The sequence below is a fragment of the Dermacentor silvarum genome, chromosome 2, assembly GCF_013339745.2.
Source record: "Dermacentor silvarum isolate Dsil-2018 chromosome 2, BIME_Dsil_1.4, whole genome shotgun sequence".
In the NCBI taxonomy this organism is placed as follows: Eukaryota; Metazoa; Arthropoda; class Arachnida; order Ixodida; family Ixodidae; genus Dermacentor; species Dermacentor silvarum.
This window is the reverse complement of record NC_051155.1, coordinates 211282224-211309347: the sequence shown is the minus strand read 5'-3', so window position 1 is coordinate 211309347 and position 27124 is coordinate 211282224. Positions and strand designations below refer to the sequence as shown.

At 47.3% G+C, this 27124-nt stretch overlaps 2 protein-coding genes across 2 annotated transcripts; one reads left to right on the top strand and one right to left on the bottom strand.

The window, feature by feature from the left end:
* The first annotated feature begins 123 nt into the window (after window positions 1–123).
* LOC119442551 (phosphorylated adapter RNA export protein) lies at window positions 124–19789 on the top strand. Its single transcript, XM_037707464.2, has 6 exons — window positions 124–300; window positions 1082–1325; window positions 1831–2281; window positions 2939–3030; window positions 7393–7561; window positions 19558–19789. The coding sequence occupies exons 2-6, from the start codon at window positions 1113–1115 to the stop codon at window positions 19623–19625; spliced, it is 993 nt and encodes a 330-aa protein (XP_037563392.1). The 5' UTR covers window positions 124–300; window positions 1082–1112; the 3' UTR covers window positions 19626–19789.
* Window positions 19731–21734, bottom strand: LOC119442553 (la-related protein 6). Its single transcript, XM_037707465.2, has one exon. It carries the CDS (start codon window positions 20820–20822, stop codon window positions 19848–19850), a length of 975 nt encoding a protein of 324 aa, XP_037563393.1. The 5' UTR covers window positions 20823–21734; the 3' UTR covers window positions 19731–19847.
* Between the last annotated feature and the right edge of the window lie 5390 nt (window positions 21735–27124).

Genomic DNA, 27124 nt, shown 5'->3' with positions numbered 1-27124 from the left:
TGTAATAGAGATGACGAAGCAAGTTGGTTATAGGTATTCTGTGAAGGTTTCAGCCTGCATTTGTTATGAAAGCCTGAAGGCGGGAACAACACCAACAACGATACGTTATGCAGCAACCTTGATACCAGGCTGCATCAGCTGCATCGGCTGCATCCATGGCTGCATCGAGCAGTAGCCAGAGTGTCTTGCAATGCACCAACTAATGTAAGGTTACCAGGAAACAAGCGCACTTGCAATTATCTGTTCTACTACCTCTGCAGACGCCGAAATTGTGTCCTGTATTTGCTACAAAGCATTTCTGTAAGTTCGTTTTCAACTTGTGTTGCATACATGCAAGGATAGTTCGATACCTGAGCGTCCCTGCGCGCGTTGCATGTGCGTTTCAAACACGTTGTGCTTTATTAACGCGATAGCCTTTAGGGCCCCGTGTCGAGTAAATCCGGCGTCGGCATTGTCGCCCGCGGCCGAGAAAAGTGTCCCCAACCACGCATGCCCTCCAAATATATTTTACCACTAAAGTTGCTTACACTTTGTCTTGCATTCTTTACAAAGTTATTCCTCGGGATTTTGAGAGTGACAGCCCACAAACAATGTCATGAAACAAAACACCGACAGCGCATGCCTTTTATGCTAAATCTTCTCAAGCTGAAATATTAAATGTGCAAAAAATAAAAGAAGGCTGGCCCACGGAAGAGGCTGCGTTTCTACCAGAAAGCGCGCCTTCGTGCATAGCGTTCGCCGCCAGCGTTTCCCGGTAAACATTACGGTTACATAAGCTGCAGTTGCCGGGAAGTGTGAGAAACAGCCTAGAATCTTTGAATGCTATCGCGTTCCACTCTTAAAGGCGAAGCTTAAGCGTCCTCCAAATTTTTCGCTCTTGTTTTGTGTTGAAAACGACAGACCTCTGAATTTACACAATTGTGCGTAGCTTCTTCTTTCTGTTCTTAAGCACTTACGTACTGTGCAACTATGAGGTTTAGTAACTCGAAGATAAACAAAGGGCCTTATCGTTTGTGTCAGCTTACCCGTACGAACAATTTGCAAACGTTGCGCCGTATTTTTGTTCTGTTTACATGTGCAGTGACACATTTCCCTGGGTAATATAACGTGCCATGGAAGCGTCGGTCGCGAACAGTGTGACCAGCTACCGCGACGACCGTGCTTACTCAACGTCAGATGACGACTCCGGCGATGAGGAGACATCCTGGAAACGACAGGCAACTGACAAGGCCAGAAACAGCGCAGCCAAGGCCGGGTACGATTTCTCCAAATGTGCTGCTTTATCTGAGATGCCGAAACAAGAGACACCGTTCAGGAAGAAAAAGGTAAGTGTTTACCGACTCCGAAGCGTGTGATTACTTTTTTAACTAATTGTCTTTCTAACTCATCCGATTTTAGTCAATCCCCCCGCAGTAGGTATGAACCATGTATACTATAGAGGCAAACCAGTCAATTCGCCGTGAACGTTGTTTGTATGTACACCTCTTCTGACAGGGATCACATATGCGTGTGTTGGCTTGCACAGTCTGTGCTGAATAATTGGAGGTTCCTACTTCAAGACAGAGGCTTCCTCGTGTGGCCTCGCACGTCCATTATATTTCGCAGCAAGCAGCCTGCTGGCTTCAATTTCTGTTTTAATTTCGCCGTGTGAGTTTCAGAAATTATTAATCCCTCTGCATGTCATGGTTCCCGCTTTGGTCTTTCACATAATTTTATCACCGATTGTGTGCATTTAATTTGTTACGGCATTCATACTTGGTGCCACTGTACTCAGTAAAGCAAATCCATCTGTTTGCACCCTGCTCAGTTATCTTCTGTTACTTCATACAGGTAAACAATGTGTGGGGCGCTGTGCTCAGTGAGCAGCTACTTATGGAGGACCTAGGGCAAGTCTCAGTGGAGTCATCTGAAAGGGTCAACTGGAAGAATTACCGTCACTGTGAGAGCTATGACTTCACTCGAAAAGACCTCGACACACGGCCAGACCCTATTGATCCAGATGATCTCTTCGACGAGGACAGTGCCACTACACATGATGTGGTTGACATTCAGGACTCAGGTCCTCGTGGCCAGAAGAGGTCAATCATGGATCGGTTAGGAGAGCGTGTCTGCACCCGTCCCTCAAGGTCACGAAGTCCAAAGCTTCGAGGGGCTGGAAGGCAACGGCGATCAAAGTCGGAAAGTTCCAAGTCCAGCAGTTCGGAAGCAGACGATGAACAAGTAGCTGAGGTAGCTGCTGACATAGCAAAGCGACTAGAAGAGACCAACGTGGAGCTTGTGGGTGAGTGGATTCATGGTCTCATACAGGTCAGAAGGGACTGCATGGCTGATGCACAGTATCTTTATTTACCAAACGTGTAGTTTTGACGCCACCCAGTCTTGAAACATTTCATGTAGTTGTATGCCTCAAGTGGCATTGATCCCTGAAGCAGCCGTGGGTCAGTAAGTCACTTTTGACAGTAGTTCCTGTCACTGTATGACGTAGCATTCAGCATGGTCCCCACTGTAGCAATAGGCATTCGTCGTCGTTCCAACATTTTAGCAGGGGCAGTGCCAGAATATTCCTGCAGGGAGTGTATGATGCGATTATCAATTTTTGTTCTTAGAGCAGAGGCGCAGTATGATACTTTTCTTTTTTCTTTTTGTGTATGTGTTTAAAAAGACCCCGAAAAGAAATATTTGCTACACTGATATTACGTTCTTCAAGCACCTTCAAACCCATCTTCTGGCTCATGAAGACTCCACTTAGGGCACTACTGACAATGCATGAATTCCAGAAGTGTAATTTACCACTCCAGCTTAACTTAATATTTCTGTTTAGTCTCTCTTTAATATAGTATTATGTTGTTTTCATTGGGGTGATTTTCCAACATTAGTTAGTTTTCAGCAACTTTTGTAATTTCAGTTTTTTTTTTTTTTTCAAAACCCTTCATCAAAGGGCGGGTTGTACAAGTCCTTGGTGTCACACGGTCTCGCAAGCTGCTGGGCATGACAGAAGACATCGAATCAACGGGGGGCCTACTGATCAGGGCAAGTATGCTGCTGTACTCATGAGTTCTATATGGAGCATATCAAAAGCATGCCCATTAACTTTCTTAGAAAAAGAGTCTGTCCTACAGCTGGTATCATCCCAATTCCAGGCGACTGAGCTCTGCAAGAAAGCCAACATCTCGACGGCAGAAAGTGCAAGTCTGCAAATAGTGAGAGCGGAAATCAGTGCAGGGCAGTGTGGCTGGTGGGTTAAAGGTGCTCAAATAACTCTGCAGGGGGGAGCCAAATTTGGTTCTGTGAAACTGAGAAGCTTTGCAAATGGCAGGAATGAATCCGACCCCATAACACCTTCAACTGATTTTTATGCTATGGTTCGGATTTAACAATATAACCACACGCCCTGACCGCACATTAGTATCCTTCTCGAGAAAGTTTATTGTGGCAGTAGCGTGCAAGACTCTTTGCATACCCGCAATGTCTACGCCGAACGCGTTTCATTTGTGCTTGCAGGGTGGTCTGTTGTGCGAGCAAGGATGGACTCGGGTGTTGTGCAAGCTAAGAGCCACTTTCGTATCTGGCAGCGTCTGCCTGGTTTCCTCATTGCCGACGCACCACGATCAGGCCATTTAACAGCATATAGCGTATGCGGGCCGCGTTTATACGCTACAGTGGAAACTCATTGATACAATCTTTACGGGTACCGGAAAATAAAGCATATCATTCGAAAGTCGTATCATCCAACGTATTATCCAACCAAATCGTTTTATTGGGAAAAGAGAAAGAAACATATGATCCTGCAAAACGTATTACCGTATTTTTCCGCATGTAACCCGCCACCGCGTATAACCCACACCCCCAATTACAACAGCTGGGAAAGGAAAAAAAATATCCGCGCGCATAACCCGCAGTAATAACTGCATGCAATAACGCTCAAATCTTTGCAAAAACAGTCCATTCGCGGACGGACGATTTGTTTACATCGTAGGCCAGCGGCTCTGTTCCCCCTTCTTCGGCGATGCTGATAAAGCTGGATTCACACGACGGACGCTGTCGCGGACAAATCAGTCACGTGACATCTGACGCAAATCGTATCACTTCGCAGGCGCAGCTAGCATTCACGTGACAGAGGATGACAGTGCGGACGGAGCAGCACTGTCATGGGCAACGGCGATTTGGCTATCAGCCGTATCATAAAGCGCTTCGCCTGAACCGCGGGAGCGCCGTGGGAACGGGTGACGTACTAGTTCGCCGGCGCCGCATGCATTATTCGCTATACACAAAGTGCCGACCCATAAAAAGGAGGAGAATGGACAACCCTGATGGGGAAAAGGGATCTTCAACACGCAGTGGTGGGGAGAGGGTAGGATTCCCTAGGACATAACGAAAATAAATGCGGAGAACTTTGCCTCAAGGTGTGGCTACACTGCAGCGTGCGCCACGCTGCTGTGAAGCCACACCTTCAAGTAATATTCGCGTACAACCCGCGCCCCAACTTTACCGCTAACTTTTTTGAATTTTTTGTGCGGATTATACGTGCAAAAATACAGTATGCAGAATCGTATCAGTGAGATTCTACTGTATTTGTGGTACAGACGCACTGATATTGCCACGGCGCATGTTCATGCAGACTGGCTTGCTTCCACACTGCGTCTGTTTCTATCATATCCGAACTGTATGGCCGGCACACACTGCATTACGGCACATTGAGCAGCATGAAAAAGTTTTGTGTGTTTAAGTGTTAGTATTGCGAGTTCCTCAGTTGAAAGTGATGGCCTTCTAGATTAAAAGTAATACGCCGAATCGTAGGCATTAGAGGAATCAAGCTCACCCAGAGGTGACGCTGCTTTGGTTATTCTCGTTTCACTCGAGTGACCTTCAGTCTGGTAATATTGTTTTTCTTGTGAAATCTTATTTAAACATGTTTATGCGCAACATGGTAGCCCGCAAGATTGATATTAGGACATGTAGAATGGTCTTCACTTCAGTTTTACAAAAATTTCACTTAATGCATTTTGCATCTGCAAGTACAGCACAATGCAAGCCCAACTGCAAGACAGGCGAACTCAGGCTGACTCTACTGGCCTAGAGCCACATACTGACTACCCTGTTTTAATTATTCAGTAATTTGTGCACTTATTTTGTTCTTTTCCATACAGTATAATGTGTGTAGCCATTCAGTTGATTCATTGCAACATTTTCATTGTGGGGCTGTGGATAAGCACATTTTTGTAACAAACGGAGTGAGCAGGAGTGTGTGTGTTAGGAAAGGGGGAGGTTGTGTAGCAGTCTGGTGGGGTTGCTCAGGGCCAGGAAGTTTAGGAACCCCCTGAGCAGACAGGTTGTCTAGTATTTAATGGCCCTATTCGCACCAACAAAGCACTTCCACATGGCCTCACCATGACAACACACATAGACAGCTGACTCATGGTGCAGCACATCATGCACCATTGAGCCTATTAAAGACTTTCAGGATATTGCGATAGGTGATCATTACCATAATGCATGCATGTGGTGCCTCGAAGCCCACATACAAGGATACATTATGCATTAAGTCGCATTATAATTGCAGCATAACTTTTTTAATCTTTCAAGCCATGAAAAGTCTCCCTAGCATTACATCCATATTTGGGTTATACTATGGAAATGTAGTACTTAGGGCAGCCTGTTTCACCTTGTTGACCACATTGCAACAATATGCAGCACGTTTCACTTGGGAAATCAGTTTTGAGACCACGGTGGTAGAATAGATAGGTGGCCAAACGAGCGCACCAAGCACGTCGCCACACCTCTCGAGTTTCTCCAAGAGTTGACAGGTAGCGAGAGGGGTTTTATGGGCTCAAAGATGTGCATTGCAAGTTTTTGCTATGCTGTAAGAGGTCGGTTATTATTGCAGTTTTTGTGGCTCTAAAACATTGTTTATGTTCTTAATAGCTTGTAGAGGCTGTCCGTCGGCCTTGCCCACAAAAGTAAGTGTACCAGGCTCTATGGAGCTTAAAATTTTCTAATCAGCGTGGGTAATCTCAAAAAGACTGACACAGAGCGCTGATCGCAAGGGACGTGTGTCTATTTTTCTGTTAAGTGTGAAAATTCTTACCAGCTTACCAGCGAGTGTACAGCTTAAAATAATATTTGGTTTTCATGTTACTGTGGGTAGCATTGGGCTTCAGGCGTCTGCACCAGTAGCGTCAGATGGTGAGTGCAAACGTGCATGCGCCTACGAAATGCTAGACTGCGAACGACGGGAGTAGACACCGTTCTGTCTAGACATAGCGGCGCCTTTGTGTCCGGCCACTCTAAGCAGCAGCGAACAGAAATTTCGTGAAACACGCAGTAAGTGAAGGTGCGGTGACCGTTGCAGGCACGGCACAGTGGACTTCACTTGAGATACACACTGCAGACAGATCGCGCACGCTGAAGCTTCTACAAGAAATATCAGTGTTCCAGAAGGCGTCGGTGAACTTTGTTTTGTAAGTCGGCACGTCCTCCCAGTGATTTAATCTTTCAGTAAGGTGCTTGGAAACTGATGATTTCTCGACTCAACGTTTTTCATTAATAATAATAGTAACAATTTTGTATATCTATATAGATAGATAGATACATATATTGGTTAACACGCCAACAGTAGTTTTGCTAAGAGAGTAAATACTGTTTCTGCATAGTCGTACATGCTAACAAAAGATTTTTTATTAATATTGTCATGAGGAAGAACATATTCAGATGTACTTTATTGGGAACATATCAAAAAGATATTTGTTTCAAACGTGATTCATTTGGCAATGACGCATTAGTCACTGTATAGTTCTCAGAACCAATCTGTATCCAGCAAAATAAAGAAGTAAAACAATCGCATAAACAACGGCGTCTGAAGTCATGCTGAAAACATTAATCCACTCGAGAAGCCTGTTTTAAGCAACGATAACTATTCAGTGTTGTTGAAAACCTCTCTGGTGTACGGCACTACAACGCGAAGCTCTTTTTCAAAAGTTAGAAACATAAAAATACAGTTTGAATGCTCGCGACACCCGCCGGCTACGTACTTTCAAGTACAGCGAAGCATAGAAATGAGCCCAGACTACCCCTGCTGCTACCTTACGCAAAGCGGTGGCAACTCAAGAGCCGTCATGTAATGCGTGGCGCATTGGAGAATCGGCACCATTTGTTCACCTCTCCTATTCTACGACCGTAGTTGAGACATCCCATACAGACAGTAATGCAATCGCTTGTTTGACCACATTGACCACATTTTCAAGAGGTGGGCGGGAGGGGACAGAAAAAGCACTCATGTACTTAGATGTAGGTGGTCAAAATTAATCGGAGTTCCCCACTACGGTGTGCCTCATAATCAGATCCTGGTTTTGGCACATAAAACCGCAGAATTAAATTTGTTTTCTTTTTTAACAGGACCAGAGTCGACGGCGAACGCCTGGCGGCGTCTTCTTCTTCCTTGTAAAAGCTAATACATCACGAGATGAGGCAAACATGGTCTTTGGGGAGGAGATTCGGCAACGAGAGCGCATGCGCAGAAAGTATCGGAAGGAGCGTAGTCGTGTGATCAGAGAAGAGCATGTTGGTGAGTATTGCATTGCTGTGTGTGTAATCTTCCAATGCCTGGTGGGCGTTATAGTCCACAGAATTGGATGCCCCCTTTAAGCAGATTTGGAAAGATCCTAAGATTCTTCCACTTTGAGCGTGACGCCCTCATATTGTGGTGAAAAAGAACTGAAGGATGTCTACGTGGGGCTGTAATGCGTGATTATATTCTATATTATATTATATTCTAGTGTACAGTGACCTTGTATATTAACACAGTTATGTGACAGCAAGGGCATCAGTATGTCCATTTGTGAGCATATTGTCTTTAGTCTGTCTCATCAAGTAGTAAAGTTAGAAAACTCCTGTGTTCAGAGCGCAAGGTGGTAGCTCCCGAGGCAGTAAAATACATTTTTTGAGCACAGAAATCTTAGTGGAGGGTTTATATACTGGGTGATTGGTTATCTGACGTCTTTTTAACTAGAAGAAAAACATTATAATAGTAATGCTTATACATTTTGCCCAGTCAGTGTGCAAAATGAGTTTGCAGCTTGTAAATCTCATGTTATTAATTGCCACTAATTTGCTGCTGTACTATCATGGCAGCTCAACTGTGTAGAGCTGGTGAAACATGTTAGTTGTGCTGGAGTAAAGTTCAGGTGCTGGTCTCAATGGAACACACCACCAGGGAAGTGCCAACACTCTGGTGTGGCCTTTGGAGAGCTAACTAGCCCCACTACTCCATAAAGCAAAAGCAGCAGAAGGAAATAAAACAATGTTCACATAGCACCCTTCTCAAAGTACTCAACATAGAGAAAAAAAGCTCAAGGAAAGTGTACACGGTGGTCCTTTACGAAAGGGAACTTGTGAGTGCGTGGCCTGTGATCTGCGGAGGTATGCGGAGGTAGAGTTACTGTATATAGCCCCCAAAGGAAGCAAGAGTTAGGCATAGGTCCGCTATCTTGCAATCTAAATTTGTGCAGTGAAGCCACCTCTCGTTCGCGCAGGGGCTGTGTTCAAGAGCGAACACAGAACGGGAGTTGAAAGACACGACCCACGAACAGCGAAGACCAATGAAAACGCCCGCTTCAGTGACGTGTGCATGGGAAACTGGTGTTATGCGGACCCGCCCGACCGCTCGATGCGTACTCATATGTGGTGTCAGCCGGACGACTGGTTTAATTCTGTCGTCTGCTCGCGTAAGCTCTCGCGCGCTCTTTTTTGGTCTCCTTCATGCTTATTTCGATTGTCATAGTTCAATTGCAGCGTTGCACCGCAAAAACCGCAATAAAATGCAGAGCTGCTGCAAGCTTTTCTTAAAACAGTGAAGTCGTAGGCGCGAAATGCACGCTAGCAGGTCACACATGGGCGCTTGCATTATTTTAGGCTTTTTACCGGAACCTTTAAAATATAGAACTAAATAGCGTAATCCAACAAGCAGAAATAAAGTTGCCATTCTTCTGGCATAACCTTACCTCGCAAATTCTTGCATTTCTGCGAGCTGTTGCCGCGTCCCATTCGCAAAACGCCACTGCAGTCGGATGGCTGACCTGGGTGCACGGTATGTAAAAAACACTTTCCACACTCATTGCGATTCCTGCAGTAGGGTGCACTGCTACCTGTCATGCCGATAACCCAAGTGACGGGTGCAGAACAGGAAGACGTTACGCGATTCGCCTAGAGAATTGATGAACTCGCACGAAATCTGCCGCGTCACAAAATCAAACGTGCCGCACAGATGGCGATGGCGCTGGAATTCACGAGGCCAAAAGGAGGAACGGCATCGTTTCACGTGACCGCGCTTGGCAAATGACAACGGAGCGGCATGTGGAAAACGGGGGCCCAACTCTGGCTCCCTGTGGGAGCCATATGTAGTAACTCCATGCGGAGGCTGCTTAGAGTGCCAGCAAGTGTCAGCAAGAGGAAGCGCGTCCGCTTGTGGCGTCATCTATTGGTGGCCAGAATAACCAGACACGGCTGCTAGGCAAGTGCCTGCTGGACTCCCTCCCATGCCAGACTGATGCGCGAGGGTGGGGCCTGCTGCTAGCAAACTATGCTCGGTACGCTAGTGCACTGAAAACGTGGAAGTGTCAACATATGCCCGCTACACTCTTGAAAAGTTTGGACCCTTTGAAGCCTATCTTGTCCCACAAGGATAATCGTCATCTGTCTTGCGCGCCTTTCCTTTCCTTAACGCTGCACATCCGGTACTTCCAGGCCACGAATGACATACGCATCATCAGCGTGACATAGCATTCTTGATAGGAAAGTAGCATCCCCAGAGCTTTCAAGAACGGAAGCACAAGCAAGGCAGATGACGACTATTGTTGTGGGACAAGTCCCAAAGGTTGCAAACGAGTTTAGTTAATTGGTACTTCCAGTGTATTTTTTTGCAGCTCTGGCTCTCCGCTTCCCCGCATAGCGTGAATAAACCTCGCCTATTCGGTTAGGTTTGCGGCTAATTCCAGTAGGAGCTTGGCTTGCCTATCGGCCATTACTGGTTATTCTGGCAGCCAATAGATAACATCAAAAGTGGACGTACTTCGTCTTGCTGGCACTCTAAGCAGCCGCCACAGAGTGTAGGCCACGCGCTTGCGCGTTCTCTTTCATAAAGGACCACCATGTACATTCAACACAGCATTTGCAACATTTGCAACACAGCATTTGACAAACTACGTAGATTTCTATCCATTAGTTTAAATGTTTGAGGAGAGAATAGCGCAGAAGTTCAAAACTGTAACTTGTACGCAGCCACAAAATATACTATGTCATGATCTGTGTGTTTTGTTACAGGAGAGACGTGGTTTTTATTTTATTTATTTTATTTATAGATACTGCGATCTTTTTCAAGATCTTAGCAGGGTGGGAACATACAAGTACACTCATACAAACATACATTACAACCAATCTTGCCGACGCTTAAATTCAACATGACAAAAGGACATAATGCAAGCAAAAAAGAAGCAAATAAATTATGTGCGACAGAGTCAAGAATGCAGGCGCGCCTGGAAAAGGGATAAAGAATTTAGTGTAACGACTTCGTCAGGAAGTTTATTCCAATCAATGTGGTTACATTGTAAATTAGCTAAACTCTGTATGTATCTGACATTTCTAATTATTTCTGGTCTTAAGGCTGTTAAAAGATGGTGCTCATAAAGAGCCAGAGTTTTGATTTTTTAAATTGTAAACCTCGCAATAATTCATATATGTTGTAAATAAGTATAATTATTGCTACATTTTGATGTAATAAAGGACACCCAAAGCTGTGCTGTTAGGCACTGCTAATTAATGCAGGTGAGCGCATGCTCGGGGTGCCTCTCTGCTGCTTTTAAGCCAGATGAAAAAGGAGGGTATGCTCCAGTTCAGTCTTGGCTTCCCGCGCATCCTTCCTTGTCATTTTTACGGCACTTGACATACAGTAGCTAGCAATGCATCAAACCTTTGCTTTTGACTCGGGTTTGTCTGAAAAGCAGGCTATGCGAGAGAAACTTTGTCCAAGTAACCGTTGCGTGTTTTTAGGTGTTCAAATTCGCAGGAGTTTTCACTATTCAAATGACTCTGATGCTGCCAGTCACTCTGATGCCGCCGACAACGATGATAGTTTTTAACGGCGCAACAGTGAATGAAGTTAGATGAATAGAACTTTCCACCAGCGCCTCCTCGTTTTTCATTTTGTGTGTTCTCAGACACAAGTTGTGAATTTTCTACCCTTTTGTCATATATATTTGGAATCTGCAAAAAATTTGATATCCAGATAGGCATTGTAAAAAAATGCATTTTCTAATACATTTCCGGATTTTTTGCGGCCTTAAAGGGTTAATGAATCATTTAACTTAAGAATTCCCAGGTGGGCCAAATTTAATGTCATTTATGGAGGGCCTGAGTATATGGTAGGATGTCGGGCAGGCTAGCAGTATATATTCATTTGTAAGAACAGAATGGAATGTCGTGTCTAGGAGGTCAGCGACCTCATTTTCCGGAACAGCACAGCCATAGTGAAATGTTCTCTAAATAAGGGTTAATGGTTCCCCAGAAATGTTTGGGATCACTGCGTAACATTGATGGTAGTGTTGTGAAAAAGAAATTGTGTTTGGTTAGGAGTGCAAGCAAGCTTAAAGGGACACTAAAGGCAAGTACTAAGTCAAGCTAAAGTGATGGATTAGTGCTCGGGTATCTCTAAGGCATTAATATTATCGCAAACAGAGCCTTAGTAATCGAGAAATTGAGGTAAATGCAGGACACGATTAGACTCCCCCGGGACATTCAAGTAGTTGCCTGATGACGAAGGCACTCCTCATTTAAATTCTGTCACTAGCATTCAACCACTCGTTATAAAAAACATCATTGTATTGTATTATAAGACGGAAAAAAATGTTACTTGACCAGTTCTATTTCATTTTTAGAAAAAAGAACTCATTGACATTGCACCATTGACAACAACGTGGCCGGTCGAAAGGTTTCATTTTCGCTCAACTTTGTGTCGACCACGCTTTCGCGTTTCTGTAGTTCCGTTATCGCGTAGTGCTGTGCTGGTTCTGCTGGCTCGCGAAACTCGCACAAACATCAAGTAGCAGAGAGTTCCACGTCTATGTGATGTCGCGGGATTCTCGAACGGTTCATGCCACTTCAACAAAAGCAGCTGCAGCAGCGCATCGTACCGCCGTCTGTTGGGCACCGTTTTACTCACCGACGGCAGCAAAGGGTGGTGATGGCGTATGCACCGTCGCCACTCCCCAGTTGGCGTGGTGGGAGATTTGAATTGCCCTAAAGGTATTCGGACCCTTCAGATGCAATTTTCTCGTAAACTAAGCAGTTTCTTTGCATGAAACAAGTGTTGCGAGGTTTCTGGAATGGTATTTAAACAGTCCACGTCGGACTAAGCATTTGCCTTTAGTGTCCCTTTAATGCTTCAAAGCAGCATGATGCTTTTCCCATGCTATGGAAGAACCCAAGCCTTTAGCTGAGAAAAATGGGCATTCTTTCCCTTCACCCTGTTTCTATTTCCCCTACCACTTCCACCACACTTGACCACAGTAATCAAGGCTGGTAGTCGTAACTAAAATAAATAAAGCATTACAACAACAACATTATTATGGTTTGATCATATGAAAGTTGTATTTGACCATGGGGACTGTGTGTGTTCTGTGATTTTGATAGTAGGAATATGTTGTTTTATTAAACACAGCATTTCAAATTTGTACAGCTGTCAGTTTGACTCGAACCAGCGTAAGTAAAAAAAAAAAAGACAATAATCACAAGATGTTGCCTGTATAGTATGTATGCTCACATAGTTGCTTTAACGGCTGAGAGCTTTTTATTCATTTCTGGCGAGTGGAATACAGGGAAAAGGACCATCAATTACTAAGTGATGACTAAGGCCTTGTAAGTACTTGAAATAGAAGTTATTGAGGTGTGGTTGCTAAATCAGATCAAGAGTGTTGGCAGAACGGACAGCCGTGCTTATTTTACTGATTAGTTGATAAAAGCCAAAGTTTAGCATACGCTCATGAAATCTATGGGCAAGTTCTTTCTTGATAGTGTAGGCACTAATTCCGACCAATCTTTTGAAAGTAAATTAAAATTGCCAAAAACGCAACAGAATTTGAATAGGCAGGCAGTAGTGAAACAGCTGCACCAGTTGCTCCGAATTGCGCCAAGAGCATAGCTTTTCACCTGTGGGGTCTCACACATGCTCTTGGGACAAAGGAACGACAACACAGTAGTGCAAACAATCAAAAGGGCATTTATTGCACCTTTCATACACTAATGCATGCTAGCCACATTACTACTAATAGAACATTCACATGGGCGCGCGCCAAATCAAGGAAGTCCGACTCACTGCGACCGGATAGCGAGCGAATAAGTTCGCCTCCTGCTATGACACCATCGCCTAGTCGTTCACGTGTACGGTCACGCCAACGGTGGCGTGTTCGAACGATCCGTGTTCGTCCATACCGGTGTCCTGCTCTTAGCCTCGTGAGACGGTCCCGTGAAGCGGGCCGGCGCACGCGCGAAGCGTTTGTGCGTGTTGGCCGCCGATCCCATGCCAAAGAGGAAGCGCCTTCGACCTTTTTCTCCCAAGTCACCCCGCCATTCGGTGGCGTTAGCATCGCAACACTCGCGCCATCTCTCGCCGCCGCAACCACCACAACCTCTGCCAGCGCTTAGTCACGCGGAGAAGCCGGATTACAGGAGACGCGAGCCATGCGGGAAAACATCAGGGGACGCGTGAGAGTCGCGCATCCCCACACACCATCCTGCCCCAAAACATAATTTTAAGTGAAAATTACGCCAAGCGTCTATATAATAAAGCATAATGAAAGCTTCTTTCCGGTGATGTTGCCTCGATAGTATCACTCGCCAAGCGATTAAAAATATATATAATTCGAAGACCAACTCTGGGCCGTCCAGCGGGCCGAGGAAGCCACCAGAGCTCAAGGGCTTATGGCCGACGCCTAGGCAGGGATATTCCCTAATCCCCGAATAACACACCGGACTTCCAGTAGGTGAGTTAGTGTTTTTCAGTTAGTGTTCTTCTTCTTCTTCTAATATAGGTTGACCCATATCTTTTTTGAAAAAGGCAGAAATTTGAACATGGCGCACCTTTAGTTACCGTAAGCTCGGCTACTAAATCTCGCTAGTCGAGTGCTACAAGCTGCACCTTGCCGGAACTTCCAGATACGCCGTCTTCACCGATTGTTTCACAGGCGTTCTCGGCAACCCAAATGAAGTCATCCTTGGTGCTGCATTTCGTAGGGCTTTACATCAGGTGTGACAGAGGAACTCTGATGCGCTTGGTACTTCTGCTAGCTTTGTTCTCAAATATAGGTTAAGATTATTTGGTCATGAATATAGGTAATTTTGGGTAACATTTTCGGAAAAAGAAGGTCGAGCATTATTCAAATAATCATTGTAGCTTTGGGTAATGTCCGGTCGCGCATTGTTTAGCATTGCTGGCACTGCCATTATCTTGTAATAGGAGTACTAAGCTGCTGGCACATGATTTGCCTATGAGTGGGGGACCTTCTTCCTTTTGTGAGTGCCCCTTTTATGAGTGGGGACCTGCACAATCGGAAGAGCAGGTTCCATATTTGGAATTGAATCAGCTTTTACATGTTCTGCAACACAGTTTTACAGGACACATTCTGCACATTGGACGAAACTTTTGGTATGGAGAGGATGAGGGCAGCACCTTGTTGTAACTTCGGTTTAGTCACGCATGTGCTAGGGCGTGGTCTTGTTGATGTGCCCTAGTTCCCCAAACGTTCTTTCTTGCTCGTGTGAGGCGCGCCAAATGCACGATGCCTGTGGGAAGTCTAAATGGTAGAAAGGGCTTTACACCACTATACTGTATATGCACAGGGAAAGCCATTCTACTAAAGAGCTATGAAGCGAGGTTGACAATTTTTGTCCGGAACGCCTCGTTGATGGACATACTATTTCAGTTAAAATTGAGACCATATCTGCTTTATAGATGCATGTTGGACACTGCAAAGTGCTTGTCCCTATGCCAACTCAAAATTTTGCCTTTGCCTATACTGGTGCCAAAAGGTCAAATGGCTGTTCCTCCACTGGGCTGTTGATCTGGCTTCTCGGAACAAGGAAAATACAGAAAGAGCTGTCATATTTTGGCGCACTGGTCAATTCAGAATGCGCAATGGCTTTATTGTAGTCTTGACCATAATTTAGCTCAACTGCTAAAATACGGAGGAATGTGCAAAGGAATATTCAGAAAAAGGAAGTGCATTCTTTTAACTGTCTTCTTTTTTTCTCCACAGAACGAAAAGGAAACTGCCAAAAATGCAAGTGCAACGGCGCACTTGAGTATCTGTTTGTAGAAAAATGTGTGGTTGATATTATTTACTTAGAAATAATTCACAGGAGGACATATAGAAAGACCACATACTATATGTTATGCTTTTCTAATGGACTTGTGCACCAGAAGTATAGGCGTCGCAACTCCTCGCAGCACAAGCGCACTGAGAGACACTGGGAATGTCAGCATTCATATAGTACCTCATAATTGTGGGGAAACAGCACAATGAAATACGTATAAACCCTTGCCTCCCCCCTTTCTTCTCTTCTGGGAGTGAGTGAGTGTGTATGTGGTGTGTGGTTGGGGGGCAATCGTCGCGTTCATATTTGGATTTAGTTAAAAGTTTGAGTGCTGCCACTGTTTAGCTATCATCGCATCTAATTTCCATTCTCTCTACCACGGTTTAGTCGACACCTCCTAAATGATGCAAGGCCTTTGCACTCTGAGCTGTGACGTCATGCAGTGGAAGCCCATGCATGCAGTAAAATAAGGACAGCGAAAATGGTCGACACCTTCTGGGCACCCTTTGAACCATGATAAAGTTCACTAAGACAGCCCATCGAAAAACGTGTAGTACCAAAAAGAAAAAAAACGTACCGTTGTGATGCTTCTTCCGGTGTGAAGTCACCACTGAAAGCACGGAGTACCTGTGTTTTCTTGGAGGTGCTGAAATTATATTTGCAGCACCTCAGGTACGCAAGTGACAGGTATTTAATATGCAGAAGGAGCAAGGACTTTATCGGGACCTGCAGCTGTGTCCATTTGCCTTGACACTGGAAACGCCGGTAAAATTCTTGAACGTTGTAGCTCTATCATCATTAGCCTATATTTATGTCCACTGCAGGACGAAGGCCTTTCCCTGTGATCTCCAATTACCCCTGTCTTGTGCTAGCCAACTCCACCTTGCGCCTGCAAATTTACTAATTTCATCACCCCACCTAGTTTTCTGCCGTCCTCAACTGCGCTTCCCTTCTCATGGTATCCATTCTGTAACTCTAATGGTCCACCGGTTATCCATCCTACGTGTTACATGGCCTGCCCAGCTCCATTTTTTGCTCTTAATGTCAGTTAGAATATCTGCTATCCCTGTTTTCTCTGTGATCCAGACCACTGTCTTCCTCTCTCTTAACATTAGGCCTAACATTTTTCATTCCGTCGCTCTTTGTGCAGTCCTTAACTTGTTCTCAAGCTTCTTTCTTAACCTCCAAGTTTCTGCCCCATATGTTAGCACCGGCAGAATGCAATGATTGTACGCTTTTCAACAACAGTGGTAAGCTCCCAGTCAGGATTTGGCAATGCCTGCCGTATGCACTCCAACCTAATTTTATTATTCTGTAAACTTCCTTCTCATGATCAGGGTCCCCTGTGAGTAATCGACCTAGATAAACTTACTCCTTTACAGACTCCAGAGACTGACTGGTGATCCTGAATTCTTTTTCCTTTGCCACACTATTGAATATTATCTTTGTCTTCTGTATATTAATCTTCAACCCCACTCTGTCATACTTTGTGCCATCTACGTGGTGGTGGTTGAGCGCGGTTTCTGCTGTCAGGTGCGTGAATGACGAAAGACAAGAATGACAGAAAAGGTGAGGACGGGCATGCCGCGCTTGCTTTATAGGTGCCCTCTGCGTCGCGTCAGACTTTGCAGCCTTCGTTAGATTTATGCCAGAGAAAACTGGAGGCACCAACTGCTGCTGTGCTGTTGCGCTCAGCGCTTAGTTCTTCTTTCTCCCCCTATTATGTACCGCTGTGCGTATGCGTGTTTCTGGCATCCGTGCTCGTCGGGGTGACGAGACACGCGCACGCGGCGAGCAACCGCGAAGAGCTTCGTCATACTTCGTCGTCACTGTCGGCTTGGCGTGGCAGGCGCGGCGGCGACAAGCGCATGCCGGCCGCAACAACCGCGCGTCGGGGACTCAAAAATAGAGCGGCTCGTCGCGCGCTGTTCGTCTCCGAGCTTGTCGCGCCGTGCTTGGTGATGCGGCGGCTTGACGTCCGTTTCATTTCTCTGTCACGCTGGCGCGGGATCATTTGCACAGCGCGCCTCTGTGATGACGGAAGCTGTAGAGGTCTTGTTGTGCCAGGCATGGCGCTGGCGACGCGGCGGCTGCTTGATCACAGGTGGCACATGTCGGAATGCGACGCAGCTTGTTTCATGTGCTTTGCGGAATGCGACGGTGAGAACGCGGCACGCGCCGCACGCTTGGCGGATTCCAAAACCTTGGTCAAGCGTATACTTGTGAAAGTCGCCGCGTTGAACCTATTACAGTAGAACCCGTATATATCGAACCCGAAGGGGATCACGAAATAGTTCGATATATCAATAATTCGACATAGAAAATAAAAATTTTATGCAAGAATTTCAATGAGATTTTACAGCTGTTCGTTATATACGATAATTCGTTATATCCGGGTTCGACTGTATAGTGAAAATATATACCTGCCAATTTAGCGTGCCTGTTTCTAAACGCCGCAAAGCGCCCGCCTTCCCTCTCGAGCTCCCGAAGCCGTCCGTCTGCATGATATATCCCGTGCTCAGGCCTTAGTTGCTCTTTGGATGCAATTGCCATCTCGGCGTCAGGCACCGCAGCCGTGGAGGTCTCGTCGGCCTTTCTGCAAGCGACAGTACCGTTCGATGCTTTTGTAGCCTTTATGCGGAATGTCTGAGTGCGAGCCCTGCTTTGGGAACGGTGGTTGATTTGTTCCTCGCTCACCGGCGCCTGGATTCCATTTCCAGCTGTCTGGTTGCCGGCTCCTCTCAGGAGTCAACAAAGCGTTTGCCATTGCCGTGCGTCGTAACAGCTCCACGCACGCGAAGCACGCGCAAGTATGAACCCGCGGAGTTTGGCACACGAAAATGACATGGCTATGAGGGGCGGACGTCGTGTAGTGAATGTCCTAAGATATTTAATTTCGACCATCTGTAGGGTTCTTTATCGCGCCCTGATTGGGAATGTGGCCCCTGCTGCGGGCAATCGAACCCACGGCTTTGTGCTGAACGCCAATCTAGGGTGGGAGATGACCAGCTCTCACGATGGCGTTGTGCGCGGCCTACCAAATCCATTGCGAATAAGTGTTTATAGCCTTAATGGATCCATGTGCAGCCTACACTCTTAAAAACGTTCGCACCATTTGGCGCTTATTATGTCCACAACAATGATCGTCATGTATCTTTCCTCCCTTTCCTTTCTTTAACGCTGCGGGCCCGGCACTTCAGGCACTTCCAGGTCACGAACGGCATGCGCGTTATCTGCGTGGCTTTTAGGCGTTGTGCCCCTTGCGTTGGGAGTTGCCAGCCTGCTCCTCGCTTTCCCTTTCCTGTCAAATGTATATGTTTTCAAATCAAATAATTCTCGACAGGGAAATAGTGAGCGCAGAGTTTTCAAGAAAGGAAAGTCAAGCAGGGTAGATGACGATTATTGTTGTGGGACAAGATAAGCGCCAAGGGGTGCAAACTTCTTTTAAGAGTACGAGGAAGATCTGGAGGATGGCGAGATCGTAGACTGAGGGTGGAACAAGTTTAATGTGACGCAATAAAAGACAGTGAGAAAAAAAAAAAACGTGTGGGGCGGAGCAGCCGAATTTTGGGGCTGCGCGCGCTCGGTGGTCTGCTTCCTTGCGCACATTTCCTCAGCTCATACTCTGACGGGTGCTAATAAAGTGCTTTCTCTCTCTCTCTCTCTCTCTCTCTCTCAGCTGCCTTTGCGTGGAAACGAGTGTTTTTCCCTGTCCGGTCTCCTCTCCGTACCACTTCCGCGCTCCCCTTTGCAAGATATGCTGAACCAATTAGCCCAAAATTTACTATTCCGAAACGAAAGTTTGGTGCAGCGATGGTGGGTGTTTACAGCGCAAGACATATGTGCATGCCGGGTTCCAAGATTCGCTTGCTGCTAATGGCTTATCCACACTGCCAAGACCGCGTGCTGCGCCAGGTTAGGTATCATTGCGTGTGGCGCGCTAAGTCGCTTTGCACTAGACGGGCCGCGCTGACTTCTTTCGTTTTCGGAGAGGCTGAAGCTGGCTACATGCTTCGCAAGTAGATTCAGAATATCCGCTTTACATGTAAAATCCAGAAACGAAAACCAATTTGGCACGTTAAGCAGATTGCATCAATGACTTATCTCAGCAACGTGACTGACATCTTGTGTATCCGCGCTAGTGTTGCACGCCCAGCTGATTGGAAAAATATCAGACGGTTGCATTTTGCTTATGTGCAGCTCTAGCGGCGGCGGCGGTGCCCGTGAGCGAAGATACCGAGGAGAAAAAAGATCCAGAGGAAGCCTGAAAAGCTGGAAGATCCTGTAAGGCCGCAAGAACCCGACAGCGGGTGCGCCGAGGTTGTTATGGCGGTCGTCGACGAGGAAGACCTGGAGGATGGCGAGATCGTAGACTGAGGGTGGAACAAGTTTAATGTGACACAATAAAAGACACAGTGAGAGAAAAAAAAAAGGTGTGGGGCGGAGCAGCCGAATTTTGGGCCTGCGCGCGCTCGGTGGTCTGCTTGAGCTCAGGAGGGCGCCAGGCAGGCGCTGCTGCGGTCATGGAAGCCGCGCGTGCCGTCTGGGCCCCGAGGCTGGCGAAGCACGGGCCCCAGTCCGTCGGGGCGTTTCTTGACCCACAGGCCGGCAGCGCTCACGTCACCCTGGCTGTGTGACTTGTGTCGGGGGGCCAGCAGCGGCGACGGCGACGAGGGGCACGGGGAGTTGCACGCCGCGCCGCCCGGGCCAGGCACTCGTACGCTGCGGTTGGCGGTGGGCCTGCCGCCGACCTGCCCGCCGCGGTGCCCATCGCTGTCCACCGCCGCAGCAGCAGCCGGGGTGGGCGGCAGGCCCACCGTCGGCGGAGAGAGCGGCAGCACGCGCAGCAGCGGGCTGGCCTGCCGCACCGCCAGGCTGGCCGCCTCGTGATGCTCGAACTCGACGACGGCGGCCGAGCAGCCGCTGGCCTCCGGATGGCGCTGGAGGAAGCGCTTGGCGCAGGGCGGCACGGGTCCACCGGGACGCAGCAGGCGCAGCAGCGAGATGGGCCCGCAGCGCGAGAAGATCTCGGCCACGGCCTCCACGGTGACGCGATCCACGAGAGGAAAAGCGACCACGGTGCGCGAGGGCGCCGTCTCGTCGTGCTCGGGCAGCGGCTCGCGGCGGCGCACCTTGGTGCCCTCTGCGTTCACCTCGAGCCGCGTGGACGACGAGCGCAGCGCCTCGCGCACCAGCTCCCAGTTCTTGGTCAGGCTCTTGACCTTGCGGAACGAGGCCATCAGCTTGAGGCTCACGTAACCTTCGCGGTTGCGCCGCACGTGCTTCAGGAGGAACGAGTCGCGCAGGATGTTCTCGTCCGAGAAGTAGTACTCGACCTGGGCCACGATGCGCTGCGCCAGCTCGTCCTCTTCTTCGGACGAGCCGTTCAGCGACTCGAGGCCCGAGTCCTTGTCGTGGTTGTCCTCCTCCTCCTCCTCCCAGCGCTTCTCGTCGGCCGTGCCCATAGCTGGATGGCTGGCTGCGCGATGACCGATGGCTGGATCCCGAACGCTGGTCTCTGCGGCCCCGCTCGTCCTCGTCGCCTCCCGCCACGCTACTGCGGCTGCCAATGAATGCCGGGCCTGCTGCCGCGCTCGCTGGCGCTGCCGATGGTGCCTGCTGCCGGCCGTCGTCTTCCTCCGCTGCCGAAGCCCGAGGCTCGAGCCAGCTGCCGCGAGCGAACTCAATGGGCCCACCGAGCGCGTGATTCATGGGCACGGTCGGTTGGCTGCAACGTCCACTGTTGAGCGCCGCGGCTGCGTTGTTTCGTGTGGCCGAGGAAGAAGACGCACTTCACGCCATTGTTGCAGGATGAACAACACTAGAGCGCGCCTGCAGTGCCCGCGCTCTAGGGTCATGTATACGGTTGCGCAATTGTTGAATTTTCTAAATGTACAGATTGCATGATTTATAACGCGCTTTTTTTTTTCTTAATTGTTATTCATATGCGCAAAGGGACCCGCCGCGTTGGCTTAGCGGCTATGGGGTTGCGCTGCTAAGCACGAGGTCGCGGGATCAAATCCCGGCCGCGGCGGTTGCATTTCGATGGGGACTAAATGCGAAAACGGCCGTGACCCGTGCATTGGGAGCACGTTAAAGATCCCCTGGTGGTCAAAATTAATCCGGAGTCCCCCACTACGGCGTGCCTCATAATCAAATCGTGGTTTTGGCACGTAAAACGACAGAATTCGTTCTCCTTGCCCTAGCACTAACCAGCTATCATAGAAGAAGCCGAACTTCTTACCCTTTCTCCTTGCCCTAACACTGAGCAGCTATCTTGCATAGAACAAGTCAAATTTCTTTTTTTTTTTCCCCTTCCATCTTGTGATATTTATCTTACGAGCAATCGGGGTGCGTCCACTTATCAAGCATACAGTTGCTCAAAGTTATCCCGCTTTTTGTACGTTGTCTAAAAGAACGCAGCTACGAGTAAGCGTAAATCTGCAATTACTCCTGTCTTAATTGCGTGAGCCGACTTCAACCTATGCCTGCAAATCTCCTAATATCATCGCCCCGCCAATTATTACCGCTGACATACATTATGCTACTTCGACTGACCAATGTGTATCTGACTTACAAATTACGTGACTTGGCCAACTTTTTTTGTCATGTTCTGGGCTAGAAAATTAATTACCCCATACCTGCCAACTCTCCCTAATTTTTCGTAATGTTTACGAATTTGGGATTGTTTCACGATTTTAGGAATGTTGCGTCAATTTTTATCAAAAAGTCTCCGCTCGCGAAAATGTTTCGCTCGAGGGTCTTCGAATCTTCCGTTGGAAGTTTTTTGATGGTGAAATAAATAAGGAGGGCTAATCATTGTTGAAACGTATTTATTAAAGCACATTCTCGCTTCGCGCAAGTTTATGCGAACGAGTTCCTGAAACAGGTGAAATCGGCAGCAGCAAAGTCTCAAAACAATATGTTGCTTGTCAGTGCCCGCTGTTCCAAGCTTGCTACAGCTTCGGTGTTGCATCTGAAGTAAACCACCGCTAATAAGTACGCGTGTACCCCTCAAAAGGCCTGTGCTCAAGGCAAACTTGAAAGAAATGCGTAACTCCAGTCCTCTTATTACTGACTTATCGAATCAGTAGTCGTCATATACCTGGCGCTGGCGGCGAATACCGTTGTAAGGCCCGAGCAATGTAAGCTATATACCGGGTGTTTCAGCGAACACTCAGAAATTGCCTGTGGCAGACAGCACAATTCTAGTTCATGAGCTGGTCTACTCGAAGATGCGGACATGCACAAAAAAATTGAAATGCATAATCGACTAATTAAGAAAAATTCACTAAGTTTTTAACCAATTACCTTATGGCGCATATTGCAATTTACAAATTCTAGCTGTGGAGTTCGCAAGGCGGATCCACTGGAAACGAATTCTCAGGATGACGCCAGTTTCGAGATATTCCCGAACGCCGTAAGGTGCCTTGTAGAACAAAAAGGAGGTGAAATTAAGCGGTACTGGCAACTGTTTTTGATGTGTAGCTATTGAAAGTATGCATCTCTAGGAAAGTTCACCTGCAAGCTGTTGTGTCCCTGCACCGAGTACCAGGAGCGTAGCCGGGCGGGGAGGAGCACACCAGGAACGTGACCCCCCCCCCCCCCCCCCTCTCTGTTCCTAGCTACGCCACTTCCCAGTACCTTTACTTTAGTGATCCAGATACTGAAATATCCCGCCGTTCATAGCTCTCCGTTGACCTCAACTGTCCCTTCATTAAATATTGCTTTCTGCCGTCCTGTGCTTCAAATGTTGACCACCTGATGTGTCCCCGTATTGCTTTATTTGCCATACTGCAATTTCTTTCTCTAGGCTGCCACGGGCATCCAAATCTCTAGCTTATAGTAACAGCTTTCTGCTTAATTTCGAGGAAGCGCTGTCTTAACGCAGGCACACTGCAACCTTGTCGTGACTACATGGTGGCCGACGACGTACACAGTCGGAGGTGGCGACAAGCGAGCAGTGACGCTTTTTGTCTTGGTGTTTTTGTAGTGCCTTACTTGACAATGAAAACAATGGCACATGTATACTAGTTTGATGTTGCCGCTACAAGAGCGCAAGTCTTGCATCATCTACACTGTAAAGCGACCTATATAGTTTGTGGGATTTCGAGCTGAGAAGATATCACCATAAGGGCAGCATATAGAAGCCTAAACTTTCACCGTGTTGTTAACCGTGTTGTTATTACCAGCGTATGCAGCGTACGCAATTAGTACGGGTACCCTTTTCTAAAGTACTGATAATTACTGGTGCGTTCGTGATAATTGTAATGGTATGACGTCAGTATACCGCTGCATCGACGCACATATCGCGAAATAAATATATTCGCAAAGGCGAGTATCTTAATAGAAAGAGCAGACATCTTCGTAGGGGATGGACAAGGCCTTCGGAACAGAGACAGCGCGTCCGCTCAATTCACAATCTCGTATGCATGCGGCGTGACACGCGCGCTCCTCTTCCTTTCTTTGCACGCCGCTCCGTGCGGCAGACGAGGCTGATTGAAACAAGCGTTTCAACTTATTTTTGTTTCAGCTGTCAATATCTTGGCATATTTATTACTCATTACTTCGTTTGTATAATTTATATTTCGAGAGTGGCATTTCATTCCTACACTGCTCTATAGTTGCGCAGAAAACCCCGGTGAAGCTGACGTTGCCAAGGGTGCAATATGAATTACACCTTTAATAGGGGTGTTATTTGTACAACACCCGTAGTGAGCGGTTTCAGGGTGTGTGCATAGAATAAAGAACCAGTAAAGTATAGCTGCATGGCGCACAGCGTTAAACGGAAAAAAAAAAAAAGAAAAGCACAAAAGAAATTATGGGGAAAAGATAACCTTCACCAAAGTGCGAGATATGCATTTCAGTGGCCGTGCACTGCAATGAGCGCGAAGTGGATGCCTTGGCTGGGAAGAAATTGATCTTGAGCCGCCTTTCTCGAACATGCAGAGTGGAAACCGGAGACCGAAAGTCGGTTGGCGAGACAGATCAGGTAGCACCTATCGGCGAGCGACGTGCGCTTGATTAACGCTCTTTTGGTTCGTATATAAACGCCTGTCTGGAATTGTACGTGCGCCATGTGACTTAGAAGCGGCTGCGCTTCTGGTACTCTTGGAACCCTACAAGCCTCATATTCTACAGTATAACGGCAGCCTAAATCACTCTAGAGTCTCGGGATGCGGATAGTGCTTTCAGTCGTGGCGGTCAGAAACCGTAATCATCGCCCTGGTTAGATTTCCAGTCGCGTCGGCCGCATCCCACTTGGTGTGGAACGTATATAAAAGCGCTTGCATGGTTACATTTTGGTGCTTGTTAAAAGAACCCGAAAGCCGTCAAAATTAAGTAATCCGGAGACCGCCACTACGTCGTCTTCTATAGCCTCTAGCTGTGTTGTTTTTTGGGATAAACTCAATCAATCGATTAATTTAAAAGCCACGCCACAGGGCGTGTTGATAGACTTCGTCACGTGCGCAGTGGCTTCAAAACTTTTGGCAGACTCTGCACGTTTCTTCGCTCGGGCCCGGGCAGACCTGACAGACGACTACTTTCGGCGACGGATGTCGTCTTAGGCCGATCGAGGCGCGCGGCGTCTTCACTCGATGTTTTAGTTTCCAGAAAGTCAAGTAAGCAGAATTATGCATTATGGCTTTTATGCTCCATGCACCGAGCTTGCATGGGGTTCTTGAACGTGCACCTAAAATCGAAGTACACGAGCGTTTTCGCATTTCGCCCCCATCGAAATTTAAAATGCGCAAGCGCGTTCTTGGAGACGCCCGCTATATATATATATATATATATATATATATATATATATATATATATATATATATATATATATATAAACAGGGTGGCCCAGCTATCACGCAGCACGATTTAAAAAAAGAGGAACGGCGTTACGCGAAGCAAACCTAGTGCGTATTGTTTCCAGTACAGTGGAGTAGCCGCCAGTAATGTTTTCGTTACTGAGATTTAATAACGTAATTGTAATTAATTATCTAACTCGAAAAGTATTGTCCTAGTTATCAAAGTGTCAATGAGAAAGTTGTAGAGCAACATGAAAAACTACCGATACAGCTCTCTGTTGCTCAATACGTGCTACATAAATGCGTTTTTCCGAGTGTGAAAGAAGCCCGCGAATACACACAATTGCCGCGCGACTGGCCGCTCGAGGCACTTTGCGTGCATTTGCGGGCTTCTTTCACGCTCGGAAAAACACTTTTATGTAGCACGTATTGAGCAACAGAAAGCTGTATCGGTAGTTTTTCATGTTGCTCTACAACTTTCTCATTGACACTTTGATAATTAGGACAGTACTTATCGAGTTAGATAATTACTATTACCTAATTGAATCTCAGTAACGAAAAAATTACTGGCGGCAACTCCACTATACTAGAAACAATGCACACTAATTGTACTTTTGTTCTAAAGGTGAAATTTATCGAAATTTGGTGCACTTAATTGTTTCACTCGTCAGCGTCTTAGGTCCGTTGCTTTAATTGTAAGGTACGGTCCGCGAGGTGTGTACTTCATTGGCATGACACAGTATGTGTGGTCTTGTTACGTTATATTGAGACCTCGCTGCGGCATTCTTCGCCTGGCGAGACATGAAGCAGAATAGTTCCAAAAAAACATGTTAATTATGATACTAATTTGCGAAGCTACCTCGCTGTTTCGTTCGCTAAAGAAATGGAGAACCAACACACGTGACGTGCGTGTCACCCGGGTATTTTTTTTTTTCCCTTCCCCTTCCTTCCATTAACGCTTCCTGTTGACGGCGGCCGCAAGGACGGCCACAGCCTCAGCCCTTCCTGTTTTTTTTTTTATTATTATTATTATTTTTTTTTTCTTAAATAGCTGTCGGTGCTCTAAGATGACACCGCGAGCGCAGGGCTCGATATATCCCGCGGGCGGCGGCAAGTCGCCGCGCTGACCGTTTCATATGGTACGTGGGCGCCCACGTTTACATACGAGGATGACCTGAAAATACTCTCCGGGCGGTGGCCGTGCCAGAATCGTGCCGCATTCACGGCCGAGCGGCACGCGTCCCTATAGCGGGTCCTTCAAAAAAATCCGAGCGTTATGGTTTCCCGTCGGGTGCCTCTGAGCCCCCATCCGAGTTGCCAATCTTTAAGCGGACCTCCCTCCCTGTGATCCGCGAACGCGCGCCCGCCAGTAGGTGTTTGTTTTTCTCTTCCTACAAATATAGCGCAGGGCGTCCTTGCGAGCTGGCGCAAGAGGCCACTGCCAGCTGAAGCGCATCACAGTGTTGCAGTTTTCCGGTGAGTATGCAAACTCTTGCACGCCTTGCGCGGAAACGCCGTCCGTGCCTATAGGTTCTTGCGCACTCTTGTCGGCGTGAAAAAGATAGGTTTCATCGTCGCTTGCTTTGGTGCCCGTTGACTAGTGCCTGCTGTCAGCGTCACTTGAAACCTTTGCGTGGCGAGTCGTTCGCAGCCGCAAAAGAGAAAGGCAGTCAGTCTTCTTAGTTTTGGGTGGGAATCGGCGTCTCGCAGCGTCCTCTGCAAAGCTTCCGGGCCAATTCTATTTCGGGGCAAGGTCTATTGTTGTCTCTCTTGTCTCCGGCTCAGATCGTTCTTGAAGCGCCACAGGTAAGTGACTGCAGCTGTTTCGCTTTGATCGTACGCAAGCTGTATGCCGCATCAATTGCGTTTGCAGTTCGCGATAAATAGTCGCGCGGATGATCGGCGACGCTGGAAAGAGCGCAGTTTCGGTTTCGTTACGCCATGCGATTCTAAAGAATAGTTGT